The sequence below is a fragment of the Meleagris gallopavo genome, chromosome 17 (assembly GCF_000146605.3).
Source record: "Meleagris gallopavo isolate NT-WF06-2002-E0010 breed Aviagen turkey brand Nicholas breeding stock chromosome 17, Turkey_5.1, whole genome shotgun sequence".
Classification (NCBI taxonomy): Eukaryota; Metazoa; Chordata; class Aves; order Galliformes; family Phasianidae; genus Meleagris; species Meleagris gallopavo.
The window spans coordinates 10,567,048-10,579,732 of NC_015027.2; the positions used below are offsets into that span (position 1 = coordinate 10,567,048).

Sequence of the window (12,685 nt, forward strand, 5' to 3'; positions counted from 1 at the left end):
CAGCCCCTTCTCTATCAAGCTGCTGCTTTTTCTTTTAAGTGTTTCCTTTCTTTAACACTGATGAGTGGCCCTGCTATTCCTCTGGTTGCCGTGCATAGCTGCTGGTGAGAACTGCATGGCATGCTGCTGTTCCACACCAGGTAAACAGGACTCAGTTTTTCCTTAAATATTTGAGCAGAGGAATTGTTAGCTCCTTAGGGTGCTTTGCTTAATTTCCACAGTAGGTTAGATTGCTGCTCTGTGTCTACCTGACAGCCTTTTCATGCTGATTTTTGTTCTAAGGCTACCATTCAGCCTTTGTTTTATGGCTTCTCTTGTTGCTTTTTCGGCTCAGTAAAATGCATTCTCGTGGATATTTCTGAATCTTTTGGTTCTCAAAGTGAGAAATGGAAATCATGCAGTCGTTGCTGAATAGCTGGCTTTGCACTCGCTTCAGTCTTTGCTTTAAGCCTGGACCATATAGAATATTTAACCCTCACGCCTTCACTTTCCAGGTACATGCTGACAAACGAGCTTGTTTTCGTTCTCTTCAGCACCCAGTGTGTTTTCCTGTCATCTGTTTGTGCCGTGCCACTTACCCAGCGTTTTGTTCTCTGGTTCTGCTTGCAGCACCCCGACAATCCCTTGACCAGCTAATAGGTTTATGTTGTGGGTTTCAGAGTGATTCATTCATGTGGATTGGCAGTCTTTCTGCTCTCTAGGAATAGCACAAGTTCATTGAAGGATATGATTTCATGAGTGCCGTACGTTGGAGTCTGTGCAAACAATTGGAGCTGAGGTGGCATTCTTAAATTATGTATATTCCATCTTTTTTCTTGGATTTTACACTTTCAGAGCAGTCCCCCAGGTGTTCTCTCCCACTGGAAGCATCTCCTCCCGAAAGCCTGTCAGATTATACGTTCAACAGCTTGTTTTTTGGGGAGGGTTTTCTGCTTGCATACAGTAAACAGGAATAGAGCAAAATCTTTGCAGCCACGTTTTCCTAAAGGGATCTGAATACTAAGAGGTGCTCAAGAATGTGTTCTGTTCACCACCCTGGGCGAGAAAAAGGAGAATAAAACCCATCTGGCTAATATTTTCCCTTTCAAAATTAGAAGCAGTGATCTAACCTGTTCTTAACACTTGTGTTATTTTGCTCAGCATGCACGGCGTTCCCAGGAGCTGTGCTTCTGGTGGTTACTCTTCCAGCCAGCTTGCTGCTCACCTTTGCATTAACCTCTTCCTCTTCTGTAATCTGTTGGGTTTTCTCCTTACAGTTTGAAGGAAGTGACCAAATGACATTCTTTCAGCCATCATTTCTTCCCAACCTGTGCAGTACCTAACAGAGCAGCAACTGCATCTTATACATCTAATTTAGACAGCTCTTTCATGCAGCTGAGCATTTAGGGTTGCATCCTCCTTATGCAGGTCTACTGGCTGGTTGGTTTTGTTCCTCTACATCTGCCATAGAGTTTCTGTAGGGCCCCGTTCTTAATACTTGTGTAGCTATGAAGCATATAGCTTCCCATTCAGTATTTGCAGAGTTAAAGAACGTGCATGAACAAGTACACAGCGGATAGATAGGAAGAACTGAAGTTTGGGATTGTTGTCCCAAGTGCATTACTGCATTACAAACGGTTACTTTTTACTAATCATAAATAAGCTGCAGATTGTCACTTCTTACAGAGAAGTGAGTGGTGTGGATCTGCACAGAGGAGCAGAAACGAATCGTTTGAAATAGTGCGTGGAGTTTTTAGTTATAAGGAGTTGATACTGAAGGGACTAGCATTCTCCATTAACAAAACTCAGATGCCTCCAGTTTGAATTCAATTAAAAACAAGAAATGAGCCTGTGGCATGTTTCTTTCTTTGCTTATGTACAAGTCATTAAAAGAAGATCTTCACATCCTTTCAACTTCTTTGTATTCAAGACTTTTGCCTTCAGGAGAGCCAGGTTTTGCTTGCCTGTTGCTGAGCTCCAGCTGGGTGTCCTGGTCTGGAGTCAGAGGGATGGCAGTGGCTGTGGCAGGGATGCACCTCCTGGTTGCCAACTGTGGCTTAGGAGCTGGGGCTGGGCAGCCAGGTGTGACACTGCTGGGTGCTGCTTGGTGGCTGGGAGCCAGCTGCTGAGCTCACTAACAAAAATCCACTGTGGCACATGCTGTGCAGGTCAAAAGACTTCTCTCCTGTTCCCCTCTTGTTCGTATTTCTACAAGTGATGTGAGTACTCCAGAGCTGTCTCCTGTGGTATGCACTGAGCAGCACAACCAGTGATGGTGATCCTGTGTAGAATGTTGGCTGTCTGCCTTACGTAGAGGTTGGATCAGAAAGGCTTTCATACCCCATTGCCAGCTGTACAGTGCAGGAGAACATGGCTGACAAGTCAGAGATGAGCCTTTAATCACATACTTAAAATCCATTAAACAATTTATGAAGTCTGCACTTAAAACCTGTGCTTCTTGTACATCCTTTGCAGGAGTTGGCAAAAAAAGCTTTGACAATAAATAAACCTTGCACTCATTTTCCTGGTTTGATTTGAATTAGAATAGGTCAGCTTCAGGGTCGCTCTTTGCACGTAATCTTCTGTAATCAGGATTGCTTCCTCTGTGTCCTTTATTCTGAAGACCTGTGCCTTTGCAAGGTTTGAAGTGGCACTGTCTTCACCTTTCAGTGAAGGGGATCAAGAAGGAAAGAAGCAGCTCTGTTAGCTGAGGGCCCAGGAAATCTGGCCCTGGTTCCAAAAGTGAGTCCGAAGGGTCTCAGGCCTCCCCATCCATCACCCTGCATTTCCTGCTGTTGATGCATACGTGCACACGAATTTCCAGTAGCAAAGTGATTTTTTTGCCTCATTTCTCTGTATTTGATCATGTTCTGTGCTGAAAGCAGCTCCTTTGACTTTAGAACAAAGCATTTTGCAGCCTACACTTTGAACCTCATGGCGGGTAGAGCGATCCCCTTGGTTGTGTGCTGCAGTGCAATCAGTGCTGAGTGTGTCTGGAGCCTTTTGTAACAGATATCACTAATTCCTGAATTGAGCTGCTGACCCAAAGTAATCTCTGTTAGTAGATCGAACAGCCTGGTGTCACGTCTGAGATCAGATGTTTTGTTTTCTTGAATTCAGCACGATTTTGTTCGCCGAGATCGACCACCGAGAGTCCTCATAGACCTCATACAGAGGACAAAAGATGCAGTACGAGAACTGGATAACCTTCAGTACAGGAAAATGAAGAAAATCCTTTTCCAAGAGACGCGGAACGGCCCTCTGACTGAGTCTCAAGAAGAGGAGGAGGTACTTTGCTTTCATTACCCTATTTGCACTGTTCTCATAGATTTCAGGGCAAGGGGGATGCGTTCCTGTCTTTAAGGGGCAGAACGAGAGCATCCACAACATGGATGTGATCCATCTTGTTGGAATACCAAGTGAATGCCAACTGAATCAGCAGGGCTAGGACAGGATGATGAGCATTACCAGCCATTGCTCAACGTTAGATGTACGCTTACTGGCAAAACAACTTTGGCTTTTTCAGATAGTTGCCTTTCTTCTGAAAACTTTGGGAAAGAAACTCATTTGGAGGGAGATCCTCTGTGAAAAAATAACCCACAGGCTGTGCAACGGAGAGCCTAGTGATGGTCTGAGCTTTTCATTCTCATAGCAAAATCAAGACTGCTTGATTAATGTTAATTTTTATTTTCAATTACTGTGGGCTCATTACTTTACAGTAAATTTATCATGAGCTGAAAAGCAAATCGCCAAATTAGTGAGACTTATTTTTTTTAATTCTTTAATATTAAAGAAAGAAAGATTAGAGATAAAATTCAGCTGCAGTCGAAATCTTGTAATAAACCACCCACTTCATCAGTGTGTGATAATTGAGAGTAACTGTGGCTTAGAGAGAGAAACCAGTCATTTTTCAATTGATGAGATTAGGTGGAAATTAATGTCATTTGGTGTAGGCACTTGGCTAAGTAAATCCATGCCTGATTCTCAAGCACAAAAATCAAAGGGAAATTGTTATATATTCCTTTTTCTTGCATTGTAGCAAGATCACGTGCAATGAGATGCCAAAGTCTAACATATATTTGGGGACTTGGCTTTGAGGCTTGCATATGTCCAATACTCTTTTAAAACTAGTCTGATGCTTTGGTTTAAGCAGTGGGCAAGCCTGGGTGTCAGGTAGGAGAGTATACAGGAAGAAGGGACTGATGCTTATATTGTCCTTCACTTTGGGGAAGGGGCAGCAGCAGATCCAAACTCCACAGCTGAGGTGTGCTAGCACTGATTGAGATGCATCTTCCTCTCTTTTTCCTGTCCCCATTCCTAAAAAGGGTAGAAAAGTGTTTCTCCAGGACTTAACACTTCTAATGAAGCTCACACTCTGCATGTGCACAGCATGCTCTGCACTGGTTTTACCACTGAGCTTGCATACCACCAAAGGAGGTCATGTTGCACACACAGCAAGAGCGATGACTGAAGTAAAACACAGCACTTGCTTCAGTTTCTGAACTGGTTAACAGAAGCTGAGAATGCCACAAGTTGCTTCCTCTTTCTGTCCTAGAGTTTCTCAGTGCAAGGCATATTGCAAATCCCCTTTTTAACGCTCCCAATAATACTAATGCTTTCCTCAGACCTTTTGGAAGAAAGCTGAGATTGCCTGGAAAGTATTCAAGTCAGGAAGTCAGTGTTAAGGTTGTATCTGCAATCTCATCTCTGCCCTTCTGTGTTTATTAGTGTTTAGTATTATTTATTAGTATTTATATTATATGTGTTTATTAGTTAGACACATTCCCATCTTAGATGTTATTTCTGTGGCAACTTGGTGCGAACATCCTGGAAATGTTTTCATTTTCCTGTGTATTTTGGCTGCTGAGTGCTTTTATACAGGCTCTGAATGATCCGCTAATTGCTTAAAAATAATCACACAATCAAATACAAATCTGTCAAACTTCTTTCTTGCAGTTTCCAACAAAATGAGTTCACTGTCAATTGATTTGAAGCATGATTCTCCCCAACCTCTCTTTGGAGGCGAGAAGCAGCAGGGTGCAGTGCAGCCACTCGTGTGGGTGAATCAGAGCTATCTCAGAGCAGGAGCTGAAGGCTCCTCAGAGCTCCCAGTCCTCACTGTGAACTCCTTGCAAGCATCTTCAGTCTCGTTAGTTTATTACAAGAGACTCTGTAATTCTCTGAGTCAGTCCAGATTAAGCTCATGCTCTGGGATTACTGAGCTCGTATAAAACCAAGAGAAGGAGATGCTACCTTCTGATGTTCCAGTGTAGAAGAAAAAACACGTCCTGTGTGAGGAATAATTATTTAAGTCTGCTTAAGCAGATTACAATAGCTTTAATCACTATAATAATGCAGATTCTTCTGAGTCAGGTGTTTAAAGGTGAATGAAGATTACATAAGAATTTACCTTGGCTGAAAACGCAGGATAGGAAGCTTTTATTAGCTGGAAAGAATAGAATTGCTGACTGTTAGGGACACAGAGGTTAAAACCACCAACCTATGAAGCACCCTGAGATAGTTACCTAATCATAACAGGTGGATTCGTGATCCTACATCTCTTCTGACTCACCAGATGTGATGTAGCATACCCAAACTCAGAATGTTGTTTTAATACAAACTTAAAAGTTTGTTCCTTCCTCAGCTGTAGGACACCTTTCAGCAGCAATCCACTGTTGGTGTGTCCTATTCAAAGCAGAGCCGTGCCCAGACCTGCTGAGATAAGGAAAATTCTGGCCCGGCCCCTGATGTGTGAGGGTTGCAAGGGAAGAAGCAAAAGCTAACTGTCCTTTGTGCATTATTTCATAACCCGTGCAGTTCTGAGAAAGGAAGCTGCCAAAATACTGTGCAAAAAGCCTTTAACTCAGCAGAGTTGCCTTTAAAACCAACCTTGGGCACTGCAGTCACCTGTTGGGCAGGTGATCCTCTGCGGTGTTTGTAACTGATGCCCCTTGTTTTGTAGGACAGTGAGCATGGATCAAACCTGAGTAGGAAGATGGACAGTCTGGGCAGCAACCATTCCATCCCAAGCATGTCTGTGAGCACAGGCAGTCAGAGCAGCAGTGTGAGCAGCATGCAGGAGGTCCTGGATGAGAGCAGCCCTGAACTGGTCATGATGCATAGTGACGAGAGCACAATTAATTCCACTTCCTCCGTTGTTCAGAAGAAGGTATGTCCTCTAGTGCTCTCCATAGCTTCCTGCGGTCCCTGCTATCGCTCACGTTGGCTCTCCTGCATAGGGCCCCATGAGCAGTGTGCTGTGGTCTTGTGCTGAGCCATCTGCTGAGAGCAGGAGCTGGTGCTGGGCTTGCCAGAGTCAAGTTCTGTGTTTGTTCTGTAACGGCTGAGCTGTATGTAGAGAAGCTGCAAATAAAGAGACTGCTAACGAAGGGTAGTGCTGTCAGTGGCTAGGCAGGGCTCCTGCAGACTTACTGCATGCCTCCTCACCCAGCCCTGCATGTGCACCCCTTCATCTCTGCTTTGTGACATCAGTCCTCGTTTCCTTGTGTATGACTGTACTGTGTTATATGGGATGGTGACAAGTGGTCACAGCAGCTGAGCTAACCATTTACCAGTCACAGTGTATGATTAAAATCTGCTTGCACTTGGATTTCCCTCATGAGAAGTGGAAGTGTGCAGAACATTGGACCCTTCCCACGAGGTATGTTATGAGTCAAATTCCACTCTATGCTTTTCTGCTCTTTTGCTGCATGTTGTGATCTGTTGCCTTTTTGTTTTCTTAGTGCTAGATAGCAGAATGAAGTCGTCCTGCCCTATCTAACTCAGCATCTAATCTGATATTGGCCAAACTGAAATTGTTTTGGTCGTAGTAGTAGTGTTTACTAGTGGGCAGTAAGATGTAGGTTTTGTGTGATTGCTTTTTCAAAGGGTTTTCAATGCATTTATGTGCTTTTTGCCAACAGAGCTAAAACATTACAGAAAGTATGAATTTCTCCTTTGTAGTGTTATGACAAAGCCTAGTTTTAACTAACTAAGTGTTTTGTAGGCAAGTTTCTTCCTCCCGAAATGCAATATTTGTGTGATTGAACATGGAAGCGTTTGTAGAAGGAAGCTCTCAAGTCATTTTGTCTCCAACAAAAGGTTGCCTTATACATTTAGATACACTAGAAGATAAGTTGGGTTTGTTTCAGAGGGTTACGTTTGCAATAGCACCTTGAAGAAGATAGCTATGAAATGCCACTCTCACGAGTGAAGAGTGGCATAACTAGTTTTCTGTTCTGGAGGATTCTAGTTAAAGCTTTTCTTCATTTTGTGTACATTTCAGGAACGTGTATTTTGATTTCACGTTGCCAAGTGGTTGTATTTATGTATGTGTTAAAAAAGAGAGATTTGAGAGATTGATTTGCACAATAATACGTTGTAATATTACTGATGGATTGGTGTCATTGCAGTTGATGAAAACAAAGTGTGAACCACTTCCATCAGATCTAAATTGCATGTGTCAAAGGAGCAGAGTGCTGTTTGCTTTAATATGGTTATTTCATTTTGTACTGGAAGGGAGGGGAGCATTCTCTCACTCAGTCCTGTGGTTGCACACTGTGCACAGGACAGCACTTGCACTGTGAACAAACACAATAACAATACCAGCTGGGTGTTTTGTTGCATGGTATGGAAAAACAGGATTGCTTACATACCTTTCAGGGAAAGAGCATGAAGGAACTCACCTGTGGGTCACCTCCAGCTTATGTTTTAGGGTAATTTTGGAAGCACAAACATCAGAGCTTTGTTGATGATCCTTATGAAGCAGTTAACAACGGGCACCTTGCACAGGTGCAGATGTCAACACAGTTGGCAGATGTTACCTTCTGCTGTACACGTGCATTAAGTGCATTTGGAATATGTGTGGCAGGATGTTACCACGCTGAAAATACAGTTTTAATTGAATGTATGTCTTTTTTAAATTATCTTACCTTGAGGAATGCAATTTTAAATGAAAAACTGCTTTGTCTATGCATTATGTATATAGTAATACCTGTGTAAATACTATAATTGCAACAGGGCATTTCCTGGGGCTTACACACACATACAGCCTGTTCTGTTTTCAAGGTAAAATTCCTTATTTGGGGAAAAACCCCTTCAGTCTGTACTTGCTCTGACTACTTCTGTAACCCGGTTGAGTGGATGCACACACGTTGTGTTTTGTTCTACCAGGTGAGAAGCAGGGGGTGCTGAGTTCAGTTACACTCCCAGAGCCTAATCTCAAACAAAATCCAGAGAACCTGGGGGTTCAAGCTTAAATTAAGCTTTTGTTTTGCATTTAATCAGCCTTTAAAGGCTAAAAAAGAAAATACAGATGCACCTGATTAGCCAGCTGTCTGCCTTATGTGGGCATAGGGTCATGTGCTGGATTGTTTTGACATGGGTCAAATCAGAATGCTCAGTGAAATTATGGCGTTCCACAAATGTGTTAATTAACGACCTCCAGATGTACCAGACTGTGTGCACATGCCCACGATGGCTGCATTGCCTGAGCTGTTAGCGTGGCTCAGAGCTCGAGGTGTCAGAGGCCTTTGGATTTCATTGCCCCACAGCCCCAGCGTGTTTAGTTGAGACCCACTAACTGTATGCTAGCTCTGGGTAGCCAAGATGCCACCAAGCACTACCCAAGCATTTGGGGTGGATCCTCCATGAGAAGAGGACGCATCCTCACTCCTTCCACCAGGCAGAACCTTTGGGGCAGCACTTTGCTCTCTGCCTTTCTGAGCTTCTGCTTGGAACGAAGGTTGCTCCTATTTGTCAGCAGAGTGAAACCCGTGGGTTGGAAGAAAAATGACTTGAAAAGAAGAAAATAATGGTAGCCATCCCTAACTGACCGTGTCACTCTTTATGTAATTGAGTTTATAGTTGTATCCTAAATTGCTGGGGGAAAAAAAAAATTCTGTTAATGTCTGCTACTTGTGCTGCAAGTCCTGCGTCCTCCCTTTCTGGGATCTTAGGCCTCCCTTGGAATCCAAGGCTTTCCTCAACAGTGTCCCCTCATCAAAGCAGTTTCTTCATAGGGTTTTCAGATATCCAGCAGTGATGGGCTGTTTTACTGGGAGCACTGCCTTTTCTCTTTCCTGGTTACGTCCCTCATGCAGGGCTCAGTCTGATCAGTGTAAGAGTTCTGGTTTTCCAGCCTCTTTCTTAAAGATAACTGCGTGACTGTGCTCCTCCATTATGTTAGCAGTGGATGCACTCTCTTGCTCCCAAAGGGAGATGGAGACTAACTCAGTTGTTCCTTCTGCTACTTCAGGTTGAGAACTGAAGAGTGCAAGCCCAGATGTGGCTTCAGATACAGAATTCAAAATGGAAGGGTGAGAGGAAAACCATGTGAACTCCAAAGTCACTGTTGTTTTTAGGAGGTGTACAGACTGTTAGGTGCAGTGACTTACAGACGTGAGGTTTTGCCTGTGAGTGCAGGCAGTGGTGACCCTGTGTGTACCTTCTGGTCATGCAGGTCAGGGACATGGAGCCTGTTCTGCAAAGACTCCTGGTGTTTAAACCTCTCTGCAGATGATTGAGGCATTTAGTACCGTGTATTAAAATGAAAGACGATGCTCCTTTGAATCCTTAGAAGTCAAGGATTTGCTGCAGTTGTATGCAGTGCTCTGCAGTTGCGTGCAAGTCTTTTCTGTGGCTCAGAAATTCCCTCTCCTGTTTGCCTAGGACATTGGAAGTCCTCCTCAAGTGGAGGTTCCTCGTGTATGAAGCCTTTGTGAAGGCATCTCTTTGGTGTGCAGAACTGAAGGTGCAACACGCAGTCCAGGGGTGCAATTTGGTTGTTTCTACTTCAGGTTGCTCTGGTGTGATCAGTTTGATGTTGGGGAAGTTATTTCTGAATCAGTTGTAAAGACAGTGGGACTCCTTTCTCTGTGTTTTGCACTTATGTTGGATGCTCTACCAGTGCAAGAGCTTCAACACAGTTATATACTGAAAGGAATGTAAACACCAAATGCAATTTATAGATCTGTCTCTCCAGTTTTGTCGTGATTAAAATCTGAGGCAAAATTCTCATTGATTCATCAGGAGGGAAAAAATCAACTCCAATGTACCTACTGAGTTTTCTATTTGCTTCTGTAGCTTGCTGGTTCTGAGCAAGTGTTCTATTCACATAGGAGGCTTCATTTCAGAAATGGTTCTGTTTTCATGGAATCACTGAATCACAGAACTGTTTGAGGTGGAAGGGGCCCTTAAAGGCCATCTAATCCAACTGACCTTGGGTGTCTGCAGGGACAGGGCACCCCAGTGTTACTCAAAACAATCTTCGTCTTGAAGCAAACACAAATGATTTGGTCAGTGTGATTTTCTGGAAGAGGCCTACTCCGAATGCCCGTAACACAACTTGAAAGCAAATGGCAGGTGAGTTAGGTAGATGTCCTGGTGTTGGGGCAGAGATTGTAAAAACTGCTGTTCTGTGAGGAAGATGAAAAAGACGTCTTGTGGTGGAACCAGCATGGGGCTCTGGAGGTAAAACTGAGGTTCCCGCTCCAGGGACTGACCTTGGGCAAGCCGTCTGGGTTTGAGCTGTGATTTGCTGCTTTCTTGGTTGAAATCTTTGCATTCACCCTAGCATGTTAACGTAATGGAGAGAAGGGAGACAGCTGAGCGACTGGCATATTGCTGTAGGAGACCTTAGGAACCTGTGTTGCTTCAGACCATGGATGTATAACCATAAGTAAGATTTGGCCTGTTGCCCCCTCAGTTTTGCTGCTCTAGTAGAGCTCTTGTAGCTCTTGTGTTCTTAGAATCATAGAATTAAGGTTGGAAAAGACCCCTAAGATCTCACCCAACCTTCTGCATCTCTTCAGTCCTTTGTGATTAAGACATCTAAATCTTGTACAGATCTTTAGGACAGAATTTTTATTCAGCTTTATTTAGCATTCGGGTAACTCCAGTGTCAGTTTGCAGTTGCTGTCACTGTTCCCTTTGCCCTGGCCTGCTTCAGAACCGTGTGTGCACATAAAGCAATGCATGCAGGAGCCCTGAGAGCCCTGGGTCAGCCGGGTCCATCCCTGCAGGGCTGCCGCTCAGCTCAGCTGAATTGCTGGGGCTGCAGGCTCCCAACGTGGCAGCAGGAATATCAAACCGAGAGGTGATGTTAGAAGCCAGTCAGCCTCAAATACAGTCCTGGGATTGTGTTTCAGTCCTTACACCTTCTTGCTAGAAGAGATAGCGGCAGAGCTGTAGGAAACCGTGGCATTGGTACCCTTCCAGTGAACCCATGAGTCTCAACTGAGTGATGCTGTTGAAGTATAAATGTTTAATCACTGCTTTTTTTTGGTGTGACCGTAACAGTCTCAGACTTAGCTTCCTCGTCACAACATGGAAGTCCGGGTGAACCCTCGCTGTCATTTGAACTTGCATAGATTGAAAATCTAAGATCTACCCCATTGCCAGTAATGGACCTTCTGTAATGCTATCTCCTCCTGCTGAGGATGTGCAACAAAAAGCCCCGTGTAAGAATATCAAATGTTAAAAGAAATTGCAACTGTTTTATTACCCTCTGCATCGATTCACTAGTGCTATGGCAGGAATGTCCCTATAGCTATAGGAGCTGCTATAGCTGTGGTGCAGTGATGGTTTCAGCCATTGCTCTCCCTGCCAAGGCAAGGGAAGGTTGTGTGGGGCTCAAAGTGAAGGACTGAAGAAAAGGTGTCTATTTTAAACATTTAAAATCAATGCGTGATTTGGTTCTTTAAATCAGTGCTTCTCTACCTGTTGGCCTTTTGCTGGAAGGCATATTGAAGCGTGTCCAGAGAAGGGCAACAAGCTGTGCAGGGTGTGGAGCACAGGTCTCACAGGGAGCAGCTTGGGGAGGTGGGATGGTTTGTTTATCTGGAGAAAAGGAGCTCAGGGGAAACCTCATTGCTCCCTGTAACTGCCTGGAAGGGGGTTGTGGTGAGGTGGGGATCAGCCTCTGCTCCCAAGTTACAGTGATAGGGTGGGAGGTGATGGCCTCAAGTTGCACCAGGGGAGGAGCAGGGTGGATATTAGGAACAATTTCTTCTCTGCGAGTGGTGATGCATTGGCACAGGTTGCCCAGGGAGCTGGAGTTCATCGTCCCTGGAGGTGTTCAAGGAAAGGACAGCTATTGCACTGAGTGACATGGCCTAGAGCAGTCACAGACATGGGTTGGGGTTGGACCTGATGATCTTAGTGATCTTTCCAGCCTTGACGGTTCTATGGTCCTATGAAAGCGGTTGTATTTGTGCAGGTCCAATCTAGGAGTGGCAGAGCACTGGGGAAAGAAGGCTCTGGTGTGGGGGAGAAGTGCCATGGAGAAAGTGCCACTGTGTGTGGACTGCTTGGTGATGGTACGGCGGGCAGCAGAGGTGTGTGGTCGCCCACAGACACCTGCACAACCCCTGGGTCATTGCTGTGCTCCATACAGAAGTTAATTACACACCTCTACTGTAGGGCTGTAGAAGTGAGCAGCGCCTTCCTTTGCACCCGTTCCAGCTGGAAACCTGATGTTATTCAGGAAGACTCTCAAGTTGGTCATGGCTACACCAAGCCTGTGCTGGTGACCCAGTGGGACGTGGTGGTGGCCTTGGGCACATCCTGCAGGCACAAGGGCTGCTGGCTGCCACCTTTCTGTGTTTGTGGTTGTTTGCCAGCAAGCCAGGGGGGAAGCTACACGGGAAAAGCATTTGTGCTAAAACCTGTGAGCTGTTGCTTTAAAGGGGGGGAAAAAGAAGAAAAA

General features: G+C 44.6%; 1 protein-coding gene across 2 annotated transcripts in view; it reads left to right on the forward strand.

Annotated features, from left to right (window-relative positions):
- Positions 1-12,685, forward strand: part of LOC100545343 (serine/threonine-protein kinase TAO3) — a 32,774-nt gene extending 20,089 nt beyond the window's left edge. For both annotated transcript variants that reach the window (XM_019621166.2, XM_010720460.3), the window contains exons 12-13: positions 3,100-3,267; positions 5,942-12,685. In XM_019621166.2, coding sequence (XP_019476711.1) covers positions 3,100-3,267; positions 5,942-6,253 — 480 coding nt within the window. In that variant the 3' untranslated portion in view covers positions 6,254-12,685. The remainder of the gene's footprint in view (positions 1-3,099; positions 3,268-5,941) is intronic.